The 23,032-nt window shown below is 33.7% G+C and overlaps 1 protein-coding gene across 6 annotated transcripts in view; it reads left to right on the top strand.

The window, feature by feature from the left end:
• Window positions 1–23,032, top strand: part of PHKB (phosphorylase kinase regulatory subunit beta) — a 265,138-nt gene that overhangs the window by 73,707 nt on the left and 168,399 nt on the right. For all 6 annotated transcript variants that reach the window (XM_025920805.2, XM_025920806.2, XM_086689519.1 and 3 more), the window contains one exon: window positions 3,761–3,841. In XM_025920805.2, coding sequence (XP_025776590.1) covers window positions 3,761–3,841 — 81 coding nt within the window. The remainder of the gene's footprint in view (window positions 1–3,760; window positions 3,842–23,032) is intronic.

Here is a 23,032-nt window from a genome sequence, read left to right as displayed (position 1 = left end):
AAGACAGTTGACAGTGATATAACAGCAAATCAGAAATTTTTGTTACATGACAGCTCATTTTTGATATATCAACCTTCAACAAAGCTATAAACATACCCCTAAAATGTAATTCCAAAAGGCATTGCTGGAGTCTATAAATTTTGTCTTATATATTATATTAAATTTTATACCTAGGCTAACCATGCACTGTAGGATTTTGTTTTGTTTTCACTTTTTTTTTCTCATATCTGTGTACTCCTTTTAGCTGGACATCCTGTTGCCTTGTTTTTAGGTTATAAGTATTATATATGCTATTTATCTTTTTTTTTTTTTAATTTTTTTTTCAACGTTTTTATTTATTTTTTTTGGGACAGAGAGAGACAGAGCATGAACGGGGCAGGGGCAGAGAGAGAGGGAGACACAGAATCGGAAACAGGCTCCAGGCTCCGAGCCATCAGCCCAGAGCCTGACGCGGGGCTCGAACTCACGGACCGCGAGATCGTGACCTGGCTGAAGCCGGACGCTTAACCGACTGCGCCACCCAGGCGCCCCGATGCTATTTATCTTTAATGAGTTTTCTTCCTGCTCATCATTTGATTCTGCTGTCTTTAGGACAGAATACTTATTATTCATATATTCCTTACTAAAATAAGAGTATGTCCTTTTTATAGTCCCTCTCTCTCTAGAGATCTGAAATGTCTTACTTTAGTATGACTTCTGTAGACATAGAAAGCACAGTGTCCCCATTTCTATGTGGCAGAAACTCTTACACTTATTTCTAACCAATTCCTTGGGGAATTATTAGTATTATATGTTGCTCAACCTTCTCCTTATAATTATAACATAATTAGGTTTTATGTACCTTTTGCTTTGACAAATATGTTTACTGTTTGAAATAGGATTTCCAGAAGATAATGGTTCATTTATTTTTGTATCCCAGAATTTAAGCTTAGTGCCTGGCTCATAGCAGATTTTAAATAAATGCTGGTCAACCTGTTATTTGGCTGTTTCTGTACAGTTTGCCACTTGATGATATTTTCTCACAGAAGCATCCCAGAAATGAGAGCAAAGAGCTCTTGGAAGTGTAGTTTGTAAATGGTTATCCATAGTGATGAAATTCCTTTGAAGTCATTTCTAATAGGCCAGTATCAGTGTTTACATGTAAGAAAATATTTGGGTAAACCTGGCAGTGGTTTGAAGCTCTTTTCCACCATGTTCTGAGAAGGGCCACTCAACAGTTTATGTCAGTCTAAAAAACCTAACCCCAGAATCTTGTATCTTTCTGTCTGGCTTACTTGGACCTTGACAAGACCCTTACACCCACTGGACTTTGAATGCTGAGAAGTCAGGAGACATCTAGGATAGTTCTGCTTCCTGAGAGAGCCACCTACTCTGCCAGGACCTGGTGGTGGTTTTAGGTAGTTTCAGTGAGCATCTTTGCTGCAAGAATTTTCGCTGCATGTATTTTCACCGCATAACTAATTGGCTGTAAGGCAATTTTACTTTGAAAGATAAAATCACAAAAATAAAAGAGGGACATTAAAAAGGACATAATATAACATGAAAAATGAATGACAAAATTAAAAAGTCTTTTTTGTGAAATACCAAATGCTAAATGCATTTAAAATATGTATAGATTCATGGGAACATTGTGCAAATAACTGGTTTTATTTTTTGGATGTACCTGAGCATTTGTTTTCAAAATCTTTGGTTCAGAGTTAATACATCTTTCTTACTTGTTAATTTTCTCCTCATTTGGCATTAATTTTTTTCATTATTCACTAAAATTTCTTCCTTCACTGAGAGGGATATCAGTTTCCAAATACTAGGGTGCATATTGGTAATTGGTCTTTGCATTGCGTTGTGAAAGACATCTACCCTGTTGTTTGTTCTTGGCATCTTGTCACATGTTTATTCCTAGACATTTGATGGTTCTCTGGGAAATGTGGGTTCAAAACTCTGTGTCATTACATAGACCATTATGAGGTCGAAGATTTATATAATATAAAAGTATGGAATACAAAAAGATGATTATGAAAATATAAGACATATAATATAAAAGTGGGAGTTTCACATCAATGGAGAAATAAAACCAGACTGTCAAATCAAACTGTCAACCAGTTATTTTTTTATCTTTTATGGCCAAATTGCCTCATGGCCATTTAGTTTAGTGGAGAAAATATACACACTGAAAATGTTTGCAGTAAAATGCCTGTGACAAAGATGTCTAAGGCAAAGATGATTGGGCAAAGATACCCAGCACACCTGATAGCACAGGCATGCTTTGTCCAAGGCGTCTCAGACACAAATAATTTTCTGCCCCAGCTTTCTGTCAGTTCCTTGGTAAGGATTGGAGGAAAGTCGAGGAAGGTACAAGACACCAAAGCTGTGGGAGGGTCATAATCTTCTGGGTTAGAATCACATAAGGACAAAATTACATTGTGCTTTCTCTTTGTTTTTAAATAATCATTTTCCTAGCTAATTTTTTACTGTTTCCTATGTATGTATTTGTTTATTATATAACAGCTTTATTAAGAAACAATTCATATAACATACAATTCACCTATTTAAAGTGTACAATTCATTGGTTTTTATAATACAGAGTTGTACAACCACTATCATAGTCAATTTCAGAATATTCTCATTATCCCATAAAGAAATCTGTGCTCATTAGCAGTCACTCCCCATCTCCCCCAAAGCCCCCCGCCCTAGGCGATCACCAGTCTTTCTATTTCTATAAATACTCCTATTCTGTAAATTTCATATACATGGAATCATACAATATGTGGTCTTTTGTGACTGGCTTCTTTAGCATATTTTCTTTTTTTAAATTTTTTTTTTTTCAACGTTTATTTATTTTTGGGACAGAGAGAGACAGAGCATGAACGGGGGAGGGGCAGAGAGAGAGGGAGACACAGAATCGGAAACAGGCTCCAGGCTCTGAGCCATCAGCCCAGAGCCTGATGCGGGGCTCGAACTCACGGACCGCGAGATCGTGACCTGGCTGAAGTCGGACGCTTAACCGACTGCGCCACCCAGGCGCCCCATCTTTAGCATATTTTCAAGGTTTGTCTTTGTTGTAGTGTTTATCTTTCACTACTTGTTTACTTAAGACAATTTACACATCCCCTTCAGGATTTTTGTGAGAATCTTTTTTTGTTAAAGTGGACATTATTGTCTTTATTTTCTTTTCTATCATATAATGTCTATCTTTAATAGACTAAAAGAAAAAAGTAAGTCATTTGTTTATAAAACTCATTTGTTCATAAATATATTTTAAATTCTATGCTATGCCATTGATTAAAATCAGTATGTCCCTGCAGCTGCTTACATCAATTGTGCATTCTCTGAGAATAAGACTGTTTTCAAGATTTGCTGCCTATTATTTATGGTGTACTGGCAAAGTCCTAATGTCTTACATGCCAAATAACTTTCATTTACATACATTTGAGATGAATTGACATTACATAGCTGCCTGTGGGGCAAAACTACTTCAAAGTAGGGTACATTAGATTCAGAATTTGAAAATAAATCTTCTAAAACAAATGTTACAGAAACAGTTGCTAACAGTTCTATTTGTTGCCATTTTCCTAATCAGATATTAACCATCACAGGGAATTTGAGGATTTTAGAGTTTTATATTCAAAGCTGGGATTTTATTAGGAACTAAAAAAAGAAATAGTTTTTGTTTGCCACTATTAGAGCAATGACTTGTAATTTTAGCTCCTTCATAACATAGTCTTTCTGCTATTTCCTTTAACCTTTTAATATTGTTTTTCAGATAAATGCAGTGTCACTCTATCTCCTTTACCTTGTGGAAATGATTTCCTCAGGACTCCAGATTATCTATAACACTGATGAGGTATGAATTTCCCAAATTCTAGTGGTAAATTTCATCTCTGAAAATATCTTTTTTCCTTTTCCTTTTTAAAACTTATTTTATAAATGACTTATTCATATAATCAGATATTGGATTTTGGATGTGGGATCAAGAATGTTTATATTTTCAATGCGAAGCACTCTAAAAATGAATGAAATATATGAAGATTGCAAAGCTTTGCACCTATGAAGTCTCTGCTTCAGGTGATCTGAATGAAATATTAACTTGTTAACTTTCAGAAAATTTTAGTAACAGTGAAGGTAAAATAGCATTTGCAAATTTTCTTAGAGATATTTTGTCTTTTTTTTCATATTGCTGCTTTTTGTAATCCATCTTTTTAAAAGTAAAAAGATACTTATATATTTTTTTTTGTGGGAACCTCGGTAGGTTTCTTGATGTTTTTTTTAAAAAATCAATACAATGTTCTTATTAGAAAATTTGAAAAGATGAAAAGCATCCCTTTCATAGGCACTAATGCTTGAACAGATGCACATGCTGACACATTTTGAAATATGCCACAGTGGGAGCAAAACGTTTTTATTGTTGAAATGGTACATAGAGTAAGACTCCATCAAAGAGCAGGTATGCTATATATACTTGTTATTATTTCTGTGCGATGATCCATTCAGGGAGAACAAATGTATTATAAAATTAACACCCCAGTCATCATGGGACTGCAGTGAGGGTGCTGTGAAATGGTATATGTAGTCCTGTCCTCCAGTAATGTATAGTCTTTTACATCCTTCCAGTTGTGCTTTTTTAATAGTAAGGAGAGTCTATTTAGATGCTCAGATAAATAGTAAAGAAGTAATTAATAGTACCCACTTACGGTTTCTTCTGTTTGATCTATCAAAGAATTACATGTTTTATTTCATCCAAATAGTTCTCAGTTTTTATAGTATTGTGAAATAGTGGTATTCAGAGATTTTGGGTTGGGGAAGGTGCGGAAGAGTCCTTTTTCAGACCAATTTAAGCAGCATCCTAAAACACAAAACAAATGGAAGAAGCTTGATTCTAAGGACAGAAGGGATCCCAGAACCAGCGCATAGAGTTTTTCTAAGAAATTCCAAGATATCCATTATTAGAAGCAACAACTAACATCGAAAATTACAAGTGGCTTCCCAGTAATGTCACTGATAGTAGTGGTAAGATTGCCTTAGTTAGTGGTAACATTGTTTTGTTTGGCAGTTTGTCTTAATTTTTAATTTTTAACATTTTAATTTTTGCTTTCTCCATAACTACCATAGTTCATTTTAAATCTTCAGTTATCAACTGACAGTTTTCCAAAATGTGATACTGCTTTACCCTTTCCATTCTTTTTTATATGATTTGAATATACTTAAGCAATTTTGATATCTTCTTCTTAAGCTTTCTTTTGTCTTTTTTTTCTTATTTTTTTCCTTACCCTTACAGTTTTTATTCAGTAGATATAAAATTTTTATGTAACAAATTTCAACAATAGGCCTTTAACATGTATACTTAAAATCCTAGAATAACAAAACATGTTATTGAGGCTCACCATCTTTATCCTTGAGTTTGTATGTACTGTGTCAGAAATTATATCAAGAAGCAATAAATGGTCCTGCATAGAATCTATCAGAGAATGAAATTCCTTCTATCTAATTATTTCAGAGAAGTGAATCCTTTGTAAGATAGTACAACTTGGAACCATTTCTTTTTAATTATAACCTATACCCCGAATGGCAGGTTTGTAGCCCTGCCTCTTTTCTTCATTCCCAACCACATCATATCTCAGGACAACCTATAGACCTTTCTCTATTTACTGTCAAATTTTTAATTTACCCAAATCTATTTTTTTAGGATTGAAGACTGCAGAGTTTACATACATACCCAACACACACACACAGACACGTAATATACATACTGTCGACACTTTGGTTTATTTAAAAACATTTTTTTGCGTGTTCATTTTTGAGAAAGAGAGAGAGTGTGAGCAGATGAGGGGCAGAGAGAGAGGGAGACACAATCTGAAGCAGTCTCCAATCTCTAGGCTGTCAGCACAGAGCCCGACATGGGATTCGAACTTGCAGACTGTGAGATCATGACCTGAGCTGAAGTCAGATGCTTAACCGACTGAGCTACCCAGGCGCCCCTATTTTTTAATGAATCATTTTCCTTAATTTAACAGCTTATCATCATATCTTTCCCGATTCTCTTGTTTTTATACACTTTGTACCCATATTGTATTTCCTTAAGGAAAAGGCCACTGTCTTTTTTTTTTTTAACGTTTATTTATTTATTTTTAAGAGAGACAGAGAGACACAGAACAAGCATAGGAAGGGCAGAGAGAGAGGGGGAGACACAGAATCCGAAGCAGGCTCCAGGTTCCGAGCTGTCAGCACAGAGCCCGGTGCGGGACTCGAACTCACAAACTGGGAGATCATGACCTAAGCCTAAGTTGGACGCTTAACCAATTGAGCCACCCAAGCGCCCCAAGTCCATTGTCTTAAGGGTATGCTTCTTACGGTGGTGTGTAAAATAGTGAGTGCCAGTGTTTGAGCTCATGAATCTTGCTGGGGAACATATTTCCTAAAGGCAGGAACATTAGCGTATTTTCATGTGCTATGTCTTGTGGTTACCCAGTATATATTGGTGTCTATAGAAGTATTGCCATGAACTTTTGCAAATTGGATTTTTATTTAAAGAAAAAAGAAAAAAAACCGTGAGGGTGCTTGAGTGGCTCAGTCGGTTGAGCATAGGACTTCGGCTCAGGTCATGATCTCCTGGTCTGTCAGTTTGAGTCCCGCATGGGCTGTGTGCTGACAGCTCAGAGCCTGGAGCCTACTTCAGATTCTGTGTCTCCCTCTCTCACCGCTCCTCCCCTCCTCACGCTGTCTCTCTGTCACAAAATAAATAAACTTTTAAAAAAAATTAAATAAAATAAACAAATAAATAAGAAACTGTGAAAGAGGCAACCTTCTATAGTTCTTTCCTGGCACTCTTACTTGCTTTCTCTTCTTTATCTGGACAGAAACCCGTAATGTATGTTAAAATTACATATTTTAATAAAAGCTTATGTATTATATATATATATATATATATATATATATGTATATGTGTGTGTATGTATACCGTATATATATATACACCGTAAAGTTCACCTAAGTCTGTCCTTCCCTCTATTAATGGGGATAACTCACATTTGTTGGAGTGGAGAAATGTAATGAACTACCACATGTAATTCAATGTCTTGTTTCATGACATTTTCCACAAATAAATTTCCTAAAAGTAGATTAAAAGAAACAAGAATCATTCAGAAATAGGTCCAGAGAAACTTACTTTATTTAAAAAATCAAGGACCCACCCCCCAATTTGTATAACAAATGATTTTTTGCTGTATGTTTAAGATAATTTTTTCTTGCTTTTTGGTTGAAAACCACAGTTTGGCGACCCCACAACTGTAAATATTAAAGAGGACTTTGAAAGTGAAGATATACAAGGTTAAAATTTTGTTCCCCTTCTTAAGTTTTAGATTTGCTTTTATTTATTTTTTAACTTTTTTAAATGTTTATTTATTCTTTGAGTGAGAGAAAGAGAGAGAGCATGAGCAGGGGAGGGCAGAGAGAGGGAGACACAGAATCTGAAGCGGGTTTCAGGCTCTGAATTGTCAGCACAGAGCCTGATGTGGGACTTGAACTCACAAACCACAAGATCAAGACCTGAGCCAAAGTCAGATGCTTAACCGACTGAGCCACCCATGCTCCCCTAGATTTGCTTTTGTTTTTAATTAAGATATTAAATCTGTTAATTATATGTCTCAGTGTTATGTTATATTAGATAAATCTTTATACATGGAAGTGGAAAAAACTACCCGTATAGATTCTAATATCCCTTTTCCAGTGTCATGCTGTTATATGACTAATTTATTATTATTAAATTTTTATTATTATTAAATTTTTATCTTAATGTTTATTATTAAACATTATTAAATAAATTTTTTAAATTTTTTGAGAAATGGAGAGAGAGATAGACTATGAGCAGGGGAGGGGCAGAGAGAGAGTGAGACACAGAATCTGAAACAGGCTCCAGGCTCTGAGCTGTCAGCACAGAGCCCGACGCAGGGCTCAAACTTACAAACCGGGAGATCATGACCTGAGCCCAAGTTGGACACTTAAACGATGAGCCACCCAGGTGCCCCTAATTTTGGTATTATTTAACGATGGGTCACAAGTCATAATGTCCTATCATTTTAGAAAATAACTAACCTCGGATAGTCTTCTTACAATCTTAAAATTTAAGGAGAAATAAGAATTAAGTGGGGGTAATACTTGGAATGGTCTATCAAACCAATTGAATTGACAGAAGTTTGTGAAATAGTCCTGTATGCTCCAGTTCTCTTATATTATATTTTAATATAATTTATTGTCAAGTTAGCTAACATACAGTGTACACAGTGTGCTCTTGGTTTCAGGGATATAGAGTACTGTGATTCATCACTTACATACAACACCCAGTGCTCATCCTAACAGTTGTCCTCCTCAATGCCCATTACCCATTTTTCCTTCTCCCTGCACCTGTCATTAACCCTCAGTTTGTTCTCTGAATTTAAGAGTCTCTTATGGGTTTGCCTCCCTCTCTGTTTGAAACTGTCCCCCATAGTCTTCTGTTAAGTTTCTCAAGTTCCACTTATGAGCGAAAAAATATGATGTCTGTCTTTCTTTGACATATATTTCACTTAGCAAAAAAAAACCCTCCAGTTCCATCCACATTGTTGCAAATGGCAGGATTTCACTGTGTCTTGTTGCCAAGTAGTAGTTCATTGTATATATAAAATCTTCTTTATCCATTTATCAGTTGATGGACATTTGGGCTCTTTCCATGATTTAGACAAATATATTTGAATATTATTTCCATGAATGAAAACTTGTTTATTCAGGAATGGTCAGTTACTTCTTCAGATTGTAAGTCTTCTATAAAAATGCTGTTCAAAAGGCATGTGCTTATTCAACGTGAGACCTGGATGAGTCTCCTTTAGGACTGCCTCTCATGTCATTTACTTTTTGTTTTGCAAATATACCTTCTACCATCTGACCTAGAAGCTTTTTTCAGATGTTTTCAGATTGAATGACTCATGGAATTTCTTTCTTAATCTATTAAGTCTCTACTGACGTATGAGAAATTATCTTAGAATTTAGTGGCTTAAAATTAATAAACATTTATTATCTGATAGTTTTTGTAGGTTAGGAATTTGAGAGCAGCTATGCAGGGTGGTGCTGAGATGCAGTCTCTCATTTGTTGCACTGAAGCTGTCAGTCAGGTTGTTGAAGGTTTTCCTGAGGCTAGAGGACCCACCTGTAAGGTGACTCACTCACATGGCTGTTGGCAAGAGGCCTCTCCAAAGAGTTGCTTGAGTGTCTTTACAATATGGCGAGTAGCTTCCTCCACAGGAAGTGATTCAACAAAGCATGATGGTAGTACAGTGTTTTTTATGACCTAGCTTCAGAAGTCACCCTCCACCAGTTTGTAATATCTTATTTATTATACAAGTCAGTGTGGGAGGGGAGCATAAATAGTGGGATTTGGAGAAGATTGGGAGCCAGCATTCTAAGCAATAGTTTGAACTTTGTTAGAGACTTTTTTATGATACGATTTTTTTTTTCCTCACACACTAAAACTTATTTTTAATTTTAAAAATTGTCATTATTTTTCCTACCCCTATTATTTACTGAGTTTTTTGACTTTTGCTTTGTGTGCATGTTTTATTATAATACTAGTAGTTTTTTTGCTTCTGTTTATTGTACAGTTACTTTTATGTTATAGATGCTGTTTTTTGGTATGAAGTGGTTTACAGGCTGGTCTCTGTCTTTTAAAAGAGTAAATCTCTTTGAATAATTTTAGAGACGTTACAAGATATGCTTAGTTCCTGAATGTCAGCAATGTACACAGAAAAATGAATGTTACTCAAACTATTTACAGATACTTTTCTCTAAAAATAGAAAGATACTATTATTCTTATTTCTCAAAATTATACATAGCAATAATAACAACTAACGTTTGTATAGCAGTTATTATATGTTGTCACTGTTCAAAGTGATTTGCATATATATAAATTCATTTAATCTTTTCAACACTATCAGGTATATATAGTTTCTATCTTCATTTGAATGACAAAGGTCTTTTCTGCAGTCAGTGGCAGGGCTGGGATTTAAACTGTGTGGTCTGGCAATAGAGTCATTTTCTATAACTGACAGTAAGTCTTATATCTTTGTTTACCTTGAGCAGATATGTATGACACATGTCAAGTGACATCATCATGTTCAAGTAATGAGGGCAGCTGGTAAGACTCAGGGCTTACAGATTTATATATGTACAGATGCCTGTATTCATTTATGTACCCTTCCATGAATAATGCAATTATTTGACAAATATTTACTGAGTTTCTACAATGGACTAAACATTGAGAAAATGGCAGTGAAAAAAGAGATTAGTCTCTAACGTCATGAAGTCCACATTCTAGTGAGGAAAATAGAATTAATAAATGATTAAATATACAGTATCAGGTAGCGACATATAAATTATTTGAGTGTAAGGGGAAAATAGAAATAAAATTATAAAACTTTTTTAAGTAGAGTTATCAGGACTCTACTGAGTTTTAGGCTTTTCTGAAAAAGAACACTTGAGCAAATACCTTCATGAAATAAGGTAACAAGTTGTACAAATATAAGAGGAAGAACACTTCAGGGAGAGGAAAAGAAAAGTGTTAAGCCTTCAAGATTGAATGTGCTTGCTGTGATTGAGGAATAGCTAGAAGGTTTTATAATTGGAGTGAGTAGATGGTCAGAGAGTAGGAGAGATTACTTCTGACTAGTCAGATGCTGTGATGAGAACTTAGGATTTTATTTCAAGTGTGGTAGGATGCCATGGCAGCTTTTAAGTTAGTGGTATGATTAGAGTTATGTTTTAAAGGGTTTACTTTGGTTTCCATGTGGAGAATAGACTATATATAAGAGGGCAAGATTGGAATAAGGGAGACCAGTTCAGTTATTTTAATAGCCAGGGGGAAGAATATTTATAGCTTGGACTAGCATGATGGCAGTGGAAGATATTTCATTTTTGATATGAAATAAAGGCAGTACCAACAAAATTAGCTTATGGGCTAGATAAGTAGTATGAGAGAAAAAGTTAAAGATCACACAACATTTATGGGTCTAAAACACTGGATAATATTATTTAACTGACATAGTAGAGAAGATGGGAGAAGAGGTTTGGCTGTGTAGTGGTGATATGGGTAGGAATTGGGAGCTTGGTTTTAGATATGTTGAATTTTAGGTGCCTATTAGACACTAAAAGAGAGATCACATGGGCAGGTGGATAGCCTACTTAGAAGTCGAAGAGAGAAGTCAGGGGTGGCAATATGAATTTGGGAGTCATTATTCAGATGTTTAAATCCAAGGGACTAAATGAGATTACTTGGAGTATGAGTATAGCTAGAAGAGGGAAGGAGTAAACCCTGGGCACACTGGATATGGGAAATAACAATAGTATCCAGCAAAGCAGTTTGAGGAGGAGAGCTCACTGGTAAACAAGGGAATGGGGTATCCTAGAAGCTAACCAAAGAAAGTGCTTCTAGGAGGAGGAAATAATCAACTATCCAGTAATGTCCAGAGGTCAAATAAGGTGAGGACTAAGAATTGATCATTGTTTTTAGCACTGTAGTCATTCATGGGGTGACCACATAATTCCTTTTTTAACCAGGACATTTTTGATAGTGAAAGAGGACACCATTAATAATTATTCCATGACAACAAGCATAAGTAAGAATGATGCAAACATTACTGAAGTCACTGGTGAACTTGATAGGAAAAGTTTCAGTGGGAACAGTAACCCTGACTGGAGGAGAAGGGGAGAAAAGAAAATCACTTTACTGAGAAGTTTTCTTGAAAAGAGATCATGGAAATGGGATAGACTTTGAACCAAGTCAGTCATACTGGATTATAGATTCTTAGCCCTCTTGTAATTTTACTTCAATGTAACTTGAAAATAAATAAGCAGTGCTGTGTCAGGAGTCCCAAAGGCCACCCCTAAGTTGATGAGAGAGTCCTGGAAGAACTGGCAGGACTTGTCATGTTGTCATAGTCGTGGATGAGATTTATTATAGACAAAGAATATAAAGCAAACTCAGCCAAAGGAAAAGGCACATGAAGCAAAGCCTGGGAAAAAACAGGTTCAAGCTTTTAATAGTCCTTTCGTGATGCAGTCATACAGAACATGCTTAATTCCTCCAGCATCAAATTGTGACAACATATCTGAAACTTTGTCTCTACCATGTAAGCTCATTAGGGAGTTACTGCCCAAGGTGTTTACTGGGGTGTAAACGTGAACACCTTCTACCCAGCAAGTACCAGATTTCTAACTCTCAGGAAAGCAGGTATTCAGCATGACATCTCTTTAGGTAAAAAATACTGTTTGCATTAACTGTTTAGGTATAGGAAACCACAATTGTGACTTAATAAATTATTCCTTAGTCCTGCCTATCTATGAAAGAATATTTCATCATGTATTAGTCATCTTAATTACAGGAATTTATAGCTTGTATATAAATGATAAAAACTATTTTGGATGTCAGAATATTTAGAGCTTTTTGTGTTAGACAAATGAGCAAGCATAATCGTTTCTAACAAATCAGAGTGTATATTATCACTTTTTGTTTATTTTAACCCAAATGGGAAAATTATATGTGAAAATTGAACCCAGTAGCCCCTTGTATATGAGAAATTTTAGAGATTTGAGCGTACTCCAATATTCTTTTGTTGTGAATGTTAAATGAGAAAATATAGCTGTGTCATGTTTGCCGTGATGCAGCCTAGTTTTCCAGATGCTTTTATTTCTTCTTAGGTACTCTTTTTCTGAGGTGTCTTGGTGTCTTATAGTCTCCCTGGGTGTTGTTAACCAAATTTTAGTGATGCCAGTTTACTGAACTTCACATTTTAAAATTTAAAAAAATATATTAAAATAATCAAGTATATTTTTTACTTTGTTTCTTTGACCTTTATTAAACATAAGAAAACAAGTATTAAATTACAGTTCTTAATATATGGTGACTTGAAGAAATAAAACGTTTCAAATATAATTTAGTACTTTTACTGATCTCAGCTCCCACTTATTACTGACCATTATGTGGGGGGTTTTTAGGTGCAGTGAATTATGTTTTACAAGAAAATTTTCTTTCAATCTAAATCCTCAAATACATTGGCATAATTTTTTTTCATAATATCCTTTTATCATTTTAACAATTGTTGGTTCTGTAATGATGTCCTATTTTTAGTTCCTAAATTTGATAATTTGTGATATTTCTCTTTTCTGATTGGTCTTACTTACAGTTTTTTCAGTTTTATTAGTCTTTTTAAAGAACCAGTTTTTTAGCCTTGTTGAGTTTCTCTACTGTATGTTTTTGTTTCATCCATTTCTACTCATATCTTTATTTCCTTTCTTCTTTCCTTATATTTAATTTATCTCCTTTCAAGGTTTTTCTTTATATGGAAGTTCAGATCATTGATTTTTAGATTTTCTTCTGCCTAATGTATATGTTTAATGCTTTAAATATTCTCTCTGTTGTATTCTAAAAGTTAGTTATACTCTTATTATCATTCAGTAAAAATATTTTCCAGTCACCATTATGATACACAGTTTCCCAGTGAGCTATTTAAAAATGTATTTCTTAATTTCCAGACACTTGGAGATTTTCTGTCTTTTTAATATGACTTCTAGTATAAATCTACAGTGGTCAGAGAACATATTCTATATAGTTACAATCCTTTAAATTTTTTTGTGATTTGCTTCTGATCCAGCATATGGTCATTATTGGTTAGTATTTCCTGGAAACATGACAAAGATACTTCTGGCTATACTCTGTTAATCAGGCTATTTATAACTTTTATGTGTTGTGCAATTTTCTGTTAATGTTCATTCAGTCTCCTACTATGATTGTGAATGTTTTTCTCCATTTAATTCTGAAACGTTTTGACTTATGTATGTATACGCACATATGTGTATGTATGTATATTTAAAATTACATGCATATGATTTTAAATTGTTATACTTTTTTGTTGAGTTGGGACTGTCCTGTTTCAACTCATAAAATTTCTTTCTTACAATCTACTTTTTGTACCTAGACCAGTTTGTTTTGATTAGTATTTGCATAGTGTATCCTTTGTAAGCATCATATAATTATTGCTGTTTTTAAAATCCAGTCTGTAATGTTTCCTTTTAATTGGAGTACTTAGTTCATTTATAATTTAATGTAAATTTTGTTTTCAGTCTTTTCATATTTCTATTTGTTGTTGGTTCCATCTATTCTTTGTACTTTTTTTCTCCTTTCTTACACTCTTTTGCATTTATTAAGTATTCATTAGTGTAGCATCCCTACTTCCATTAATTCATTAGACTTTCTTTTGTTATTGTTTTAGTGGTAACTGTAGAAATCATACTATCCTTTCAGACCATTCAAAACCCTTAGCGTATTTTAGCATTCCATATTATTGTTGGCATTTATTTTAATTCTACATATATTTTAAAGTGCATAAAACATTAACACTTTTGCTCTATACCACAATAAAGAACTGTATATCCATTTATATACATATACCTTCATATGTACCGTTATGATGATCATCTTTCTTTCCTAGGATATTCTGTCTGGAATCATTCTCTATTCCTTACTTATTATTTTTCTGAAAATATCTTTGTTTTTATTTAATTTTTTTTTCAACGTTTATTTATTTTTGGGACAGAGAGAGACAGAGCATGAACGGGGGAGGGGCAGAGAGAGAGGGAGACACAGAATCGGAAACAGGCTCCAGGCTCTGAGCCATCAGCCCAGAGCCCGACGACGCGGGGCTCGAACTCACGGACCGCGAGATCGTGACCTGGCTGAAGTCGGACGCTTAACCGACTGCGCCACCCAGGCGCCCCAGTTTTTATTTAATTTTTGAAATGTATTTTAGGTTATTTTTTTGAATACTTCAAATATGTCATTACATTATCTTCTGTCTCCCATTTTTTTATATAGATCAACTGCAATCCTCTTGTTGCTTCTATGAAAACATTGTCTTCTCGAGCAGCTTTGATATGTTTTTCTTTTTGATTTTTATTAGTTTTATTAAGATGTGCTAGTTGTGCTATTCTTTGTATTTATAATCTTTCTTGGTATTTATAGAAGTCTTCAAGTCTAATAAGCTCAATGTCTTTCATAAGATTTGGAAAAGTCTCAGCTAGTATCTACTCAAATATTGCTTGTGCTCCATTCTTTTTTCCATTTTCCTTCTTTGAAACATCAAATATATGTGTGTTACACCTTGTCCCATATCCTTTCATCTCCTTTTTTCTATTCTGCTCCCTATCCTTTTTGCTATCTCTACTTTGATTTGGACTTTTTTTTTTTTCTTTTTGCTGGTTTAGCTTCATATTCATTATTTACATGCTTTATACATCTAATTGGTTACTAAAGCCTATTAATTGAATTTTTAATTTTAGGTATCATACTTTTTCATGCTAGAATTTGCATTCGATTTTTTTTAATTTTTAATTAAAAAATTGTTTTTTATGTTTATTCATTTTTGAAAGACAGGGAGAGACAGAGCACAAGCAGGGGTGGGGCGGAGAGATAGGGGGACACAGAATCTGAAGCAGGCTCCAGGCTCTTCACTGTCAGCATAGAGCCCGACACAGGGCTCGAACTCATGAACCGCGAGATCATGACCTGAGCCAAAGTTGGACACTCAAAAGACTGAGCCACCCAGGCGCCCCAGATTTTTTTTTTTTAGATTAATGTCTTCTACTTAAATTCTCATTTTTAAAATTTCTTTTTTGTCCTTTATTGTTGTATTAACTTCCATGTTTGATATAACTGATATAGCTGCAATGTGTGGATTACCTATGGTTTTATTTTTATGATCTATTTTCTTTCATCAGTTTTGTAATTTCTTATTGTTTTCTTCCATGGCTATTGTGCTCCATAACTGATTGTTTTAACATTTTTTTTGTTTGTTTTACTGTATTCACTGGATTGTGAAACTAAAAGAAAAACTGGTACTTATTACCAGTCATTCCCCATTTCCCTTTACTCCTGTCCCCCTGTCAACCACTGATCTACTTTTTCTCTCTATGGATTTGTTCATTTGGACATTTGACATTTAGGGACTCATATAACACCTGACTTTGTGTGTGTCGCTTTTTCATCTAGCCTATTTTCAAGATATATCCTTGTTATAGCATGTATCAATTCTTTATTTTCATGACTAAATATGTTAGATTGTATGTATATTCCACATTTTGTTTAACCATCCATCAGTTGCTAGAAATTTGGGTGATTTCTACTTTTTGACTATTACAAATAAATGCTGCTATGGATATTTGTGTTGCAGTATTTGTGTGTAGGTATGTTTTCAGTACTCCTAGGTATATATATCTAGAAGTAGAATTGCTAGATCATATAAGTGAAGTTAATGTTTATGAGGAATTGCCACTGTTTGCCAAAGTCAATGCATCATTTTATATTCCCATCAGGAATGTATGAGCGTCTATTTTCTCTGTGTCCTTTCTAATGTTTGTTTTTCTTGTGTTTTGTTTTGTTTTGTTTTATAGCTATTCTGTTGGGTGTGAAGTGATATCTCGTAGTTTTGATTTGTATTTCTTTTCTTACTACTGATGTTCAGCATCCTTTATATTGTTTTTGGTCATTTGCTTATCTGTGGGAATTAGCTACTCATATCATTTACCCCTTTTTAATTGAGTTGCTTGTCTTTTAATTGTTGACTTATAAGGATTTTTTAAATATATCCTGGATACTAGACCCTTATCAAATATATAATTTGCAAACATTTCTTCTATTCTGTGGGTTTTCTTTTCATTTTATTTTTTTCATTTAGTGTCCTCTGAAGCATAAAATTTAAAAAAACTTTTTTGAAATCCAGTGTATCTAATTTTCCTCACCACCTGTACTTTAGGTGTCATAAATCTTCCTTAATTTTTCCAATGAGGTTTTGTATTTTTCAGTATATGTTTTCCTTTCTTTTTAAAATTTATTCCTGAATTTTTTTGTATGCTATTGTAAATGGAATTTCTTAATTTCCTTTTCAAACTGTTTATTCCAAGTGTATAGAAATATAATTGATTTTTTCATTTTATTTTATTATATTTCTAATATGAAATTTATTGTCAAATTGGTTTCCATACAACACCCAGTGCTCATCCCAACAGGTGCCCTCCTCAATGCCCATCACCCACTTTCCCCTCCCTCCCACCCCCCATCAACCCTCAGTTTATTCTCAGTTTCTAAGAGTCTCTTATGGTTTGGTTCCCTCCCTCTCTAACTTTTTTTTTTTCCTTCCCCTCCCGCATGGTATTCTGTTAAGTTTCTCAGCATATACTTTATTTTTTTAAATTGACCTTATATCCTGCAACCTTGCTGAACTTGTGTACATTTTAATAGTTTTTATAATAAGTCTGGCTAGTGGTTTATCAATTGTATCTTTTTTTTTTTTTTTTAAGAACTAGCTCCTTGTTTCACTGATCTATTCTTTTGGTTTGTAGATCATTTATTTCTACTCTGATCTTTATTATTTCCTTCCTCCTGCTGGCTTTAAGGCTTCATTTGTTGTTCTTTTTCTGTATCCTTTAGGTATAAGGTTAGGTTGTTTATTTGAGATTTTTCTTGCTCCTTGAGGTAGGTCTGTATTGCTATCTACTCACCTCTTAGGATTGTTTTTGCTGCATCCCGAAGATTTTGGACCATTGCGTATTTTCATTTTTTCCCACGTATTTTTTTTAAATTTCTTCTTTGATTTCCTGGTTGATCCATTCATTGTTTAGTAAGCATGTTGTCTAACTTCCATGTATTTGTGGTCTTTCCAGAGTTTTTCTTGTGGTTGATTTCTAGTTTCATAGCATTGTGGTGAGAAAAGGTGGATGGTATGATTTCAATCTTCTTGTATTTGTTGAGGCCTGTTTGGTCACCTAATATGTGACCCATTCTGAAGAATGTTCCATGTGTACCTGAAAGGAATGTATATTGATTGCTGAGGATTTTTTGTATAGAATACCATGTCATTTGCAAATAGTGATTGTTTACTTATTAATTTCTAATAACAAATTTTTTTTTCAACCTTTAACTTACCTAATTTCTCTGGCTACATCCTCGAATACAATGTTAAATGTAAGTGACCAGAGTGTACATCCTTGTTTTATTTCTGATTTTAGGGGGACATATGCTGTTACCTGAGGACTTTTTTGTAGATACCCTTTATTAGGCTGAGCAAGTTTTCTTCTCTTCCTAATTTCTTGGGTGCTTCTATCATGAAAAAGCATTCATTTCTCATATGCTGTTTTGGCATCTGTTGAGATGATCATGTGGTTTGTATTTTATTCTATTGATGTTGTGTATTGTAGCAATTGATTTTTTTATTTCAAACCAATCTAAAATTGGGATAAAAAGTATTCGGTCATGGTATATGATCCTTTTTTATGTATTGTTGTATTCCATTTTCTAGTATTGTTTGTGTATTTTCTACATCAATACTCTTAATGAATATTGATGTGTACTTTGTTGTTGTTGTTTTGTATTTGTTTTTTATTGTGACATCTCTGTCTGGATTTGGTATTAGTGTAATAATGCCCTCACAGAATGGGTTAGGAAGTGTGTCCTCCTCTTTTCTTGAAGAGTTTATGAAGGGTTGGTTTTAATTCTTTAAACATGTGGTCTAATTCACCACTGAAGCTAGATGGGGCTGGGCTATTCTTTATGGGAAAATTTTTTATTATGCTTTTAGTCAGTCTACTTATTATATGTCTATTTGGATTTTCTATTTATTCTTGAGTTGGTTTTGGCATATTCTCTCTTTCATTCTTTATTGTAGTATTGTATATCATATTTCCTCTTTTTTCATCAGTCTAGCTAAAGGTTTATTGGGTTTTATTAATATTTTCAAAGGACCAATTTTTTGATTTCATTTATTTTGCCTCCTATTTTTCTGTTCTCTATTTTATTTGTTTCTCCTCTAGTTGGAATTGTTTACTTCCATTTGCTTTGTATGGAATTGTTTGCTCTTATTCTAGTTTCTTAAGATAGAAGGTTAGATTATTGAGTTGAGATTTGTTCTGCTTTTCAAATATAGGCATTTTCAGTTATAAATTTCTTTCTATAGCCTCCTCTGCTGCATGTCATTATTTTTGATATGTTATTATATTCTGTTCATTCATCTAATTTCCCTTGTGATTTCTTCTTTGATTCATTGGTTATTTAGTAGTGTATTTTTTCATTTTCATGTATTTGTGAATGTACCAATTTTCTCTGTTATTGATCTATAATTCCATTCCCTGGTGACTGGAGAACTACTTGGAGTGATTGTAGTAAAATTATTGAATACCATTATTCTCATTTTTGTCTTTTTTTTTTCATTTTTATCCTTTCAACCCAAATTTTAATTTTGGTTCCTGTTAGTAATTTCTTTCTCTTTATTGACTCTATTTGTGAGATACTGTTCTTACCAAATTATCTTTGGTTCTTTGTGCATACTTTCCTTCAGCCCTTTGAGCATAATTGATTTAAAGTCTTAAAATAAATTGATTATAATTGATTTAAAATAATTAATTAAAATAAATTGATTTAAAGTCTTTGTCTAGTAATTCCAATGTCTGGGTTTTATCTGGGATACTTTTTATTTTAATTCAATTTTTTTTTCTTTTTTTTTTAAATAATTAAAAATAATTGATTTAAAGTCTTTGTCTAGTATGTCCAATGTCTGGGTTTTATCAGGGATACTTTTTTTTATTTAATTTTTTTTTTTTTTTTTTTTTGAGAGAGAGAGTGAGTGTCCACACAAGCAGGAGAGGGGCAGAGGGAGAGAGGAAGAGAGAGAATCTTAAGAAGGTTACATGCCCAGCATGGAGCCCATTGTGGGGCTTGATGTTAAAACTGTAAGATCATGACCTGAGCTGAAATCAAGAGTTAGACACTTAAGTGACTGAGTCACCCAGACACCCCTATCAGGGACACTTAAAATTTCTCCTATTCAGGTATATGGGCCATAATGTTTTGTTTCTTTGTATGCCTCATATATATTTTTTTTTAAACTGGACATTTAAGATATGGACAATGTATCAATTCTGGTAATCTTATCCTCCTCCTCTAAGGTGTGTTGATGGTGTTGTGTTTCTGTTATTTGATTGTTTAGTGTCTTTCCCAAAAAATTTCTGTGAACTTTGTATTCTTTGTCATAGGTGGATATTGATATTTTTGCTCAGTTAGCTAAGGGTCAGTTGAAGACAAGAATATCCTTAAAGGCTTTGAACAAATAAGTCTCCTAGCCTTTCCCAAGGTCTTCTGTGTGTGTTTGCGGCACAGCATGAGAGCTTTCACAGAGAGTATATCTCCTTTGGCCTACATTTTATCCTTTTGCAGAGCCTCAAGTTCAGCCAGAGTAATGATATTAATTATATCTCAGATCTTTTCTGGTTATGGGCATAACCCTAAAAATGTGCACTGCCTCCTGGCTTTCTAGGAATATGTTGGAGATTTTCAAAACCTCTATGTACAGCTCATTTTCCACCTTAAGAAAGGTTTTTTCTGTTTGTTTGTTTCAGGAAGCTGCAGTGCTTAATCATTGCCTCTGATTGTTTTTGTTATATGCCTAGGGCAAAAGCTGTGCACATTGTGCAATCTCTGATTCAGGTCATTTAAAGATAAGCTCTGTGATGCCAATTTTTAAGAAGCTGCCAGACAATTCAATAATGACAGTTCACTGAGATGGTGATTTGGAAGAGTTTCAAACTTGTTATATCCTTTCTGGTGGCTGTTAGTTTGCTGATTTTCATGACTACTATGATTGTGTGGCACAGGCTGCAAAAGAGCTGGGATAGACAGTAGGAATAGGACAATTTAATATGTTCCAAAGCTCACTCAACTGAGATTTCACTCATTTTTCTTGATTAAATGTTCTTTACATTGTTGTAAGGTCTTGTTTAATTTCTAGAGTTCTGAAAAAGTTGATTTTCATTTTTGTCATACTCTTATTGCTTTTATGGAAGACTAGATTTTCTGAGTTCTTTACCATTGCAATTCCATGAGTTGAATTCCCATTGTAATTATTTTTAATGTAACTTTCTATTTATACATTTTTTCCCAATAGCTTTTTATCCTGCAGTTTAGCCATTCCATAAGATCAGTTAACCCAGGAGTCCTAATGTATTTTTAACTGTATTTAAGAAAAAATTTTAATATTCTGCAACCATTTTGTCTCATTTAAACTTCTGAATAACAACACATTTAATAGCTATCTGAGATTCTATACCCTCTGTCAGAAATATGCAACTACAAGTGCCTACTGTCCATTCATTCTCAAATGGATAGTGAACACCTGTTGTGTGTTTTGACAGTGGTAGTGGCACCTGTTGTTTGCTGGACATTATGTTTCTTTTATAAGAGTAGTACTGTTATAAATGATTTTTTTTGCTGAATATATGTACCTATTTGGTGCAATATATTTGAGGAGTTGTTAAAATTTAACTATTACCTTGAGATTTTTTTTATCACTTCACTGATTTCATTATTAGGCAGTCAATTTTTACTTCTGCCCAAACTAGTATCTTTGAATTTTTAGAAAACTAAAATGGAACTCTCAAGTAATTATGTAGAAATTCTTTTGTAATTTTTGCTGGGTATGTGGCTGTTATTGAATAAATTTAGGGTTGTCATACTTAATAAAGTTTGTCTTATGAATAATTGAAATTTATCTTTCATTTTGGCCTTTCTAAAATTATAGCTCAACATGAAATGTTAGACTAATTCATCCTGTATCTTTACTACGGTGGCTTAAATGAAAAGGTGCTTAGTTTTTCTTGTATAATATGATGCCTGGAGATAGTTAGCTGCTTGGTCGGTTAGTTTCTCTTTATTATCTCAGAATGGCTACTATAATTACTGGCATCATGACAAAAAAGAAGGGAGAAGGTTGATAAAAGTGGTATGTTAGGTATTTTTCATCTGAAATAGCCTTTTGTATCAGAAACCTCAAAAGCTTTCCCAAAAATTTCTAGCACACTCCTGCTTATGCCTTATATAAGGCTACTTCTAGCTAAGGAGGCAGGCTGGGAAATTATATTTGTTTGTTTGTTTTCCAGCCTCTACAGTTGGTCTGTTTAATAGAAATATAATGTGAGTCACTTGTGTGTGTAATTTAAAATTTCCAGTAGCTACATTAAAAACAGCAGACAAAATTAGTTTTTATAATGTATTTTACTTAACACAATATACTTATATCTTTATTTCAACGTGTAATAAATATAAACAATTATTAAGGAGCTATTCTTAAATTTTTGTTAAGTCTCCAAAAGTGGTACGTATTTTACACTGAAAGTTCATTTTACTTTAGACTAACTACATGGCAAGTAGACACATGTGGCTAATGGCTACCCTAGTTACTGCACATGGTTGTTTCCTATCTTTGCTTGTTTAAAGTATATTGAATTTTTGTAATGTAATAAAATGATTTTGTACAAGAATCAGAAAATTATTTTCCTTGAGATATTTTCCCATCCCCTGTCCTCTACTCCAAAACCCAGCTTTTCTTGATGAAAGAAAGGTTATTCTACCTCATTTTTTTAATTGTTCTGGTAGTGACTCATAAAAGATTTAGTGTCTCATAAGCCAACTGTACATCCCACTATATATGGATATAATCTTAATCTGTTTTTTAATAGATAAAATGTTAACTTATTACAAAAAGTTTGTTCTTTACAGCACTATTCTAGTCATCAGATTCATTGTCTAACCATTGCTACCGTTCTGTGTCCCCATGGCCTTCCAGCCCCATATTCTGTCTCTTGAAATGTTCACATTCCTGAAACCTTTCCTCATATCTCAAATGGAAATTTGTCCTTTTCTTGTGGTGATACTTGTACACATAATTCAGACTGTATTATAGTGTTATTTAAGAGATATTTTGGTTATGACGTATTATAGAAAGAATTAAACACATTGTCATCATCCATAGTACAGGTATTTTTTACAATATTACATCTAGGTTGGAGTGCTCTAATCTAAGTGGAATTATCAGACATGGGAGAGGATTCAGGTTTGTTACTGTTAGAAAAATAGCACCTTGTAGTGCTTACATCATTTTAAATTATGTAGAATAGATGCTAGAAGTGGACACACCT

This window comes from Puma concolor, chromosome E2 (assembly GCF_028749965.1).
Source record: "Puma concolor isolate L17-30 chromosome E2, mPumCon1.1.hap2, whole genome shotgun sequence".
NCBI classification, from domain to species: Eukaryota; Metazoa; Chordata; class Mammalia; order Carnivora; family Felidae; genus Puma; species Puma concolor.
The sequence above is the reverse complement of the archived record's forward strand: the minus strand, read 5'-3'. Positions and strand labels throughout refer to the sequence as shown.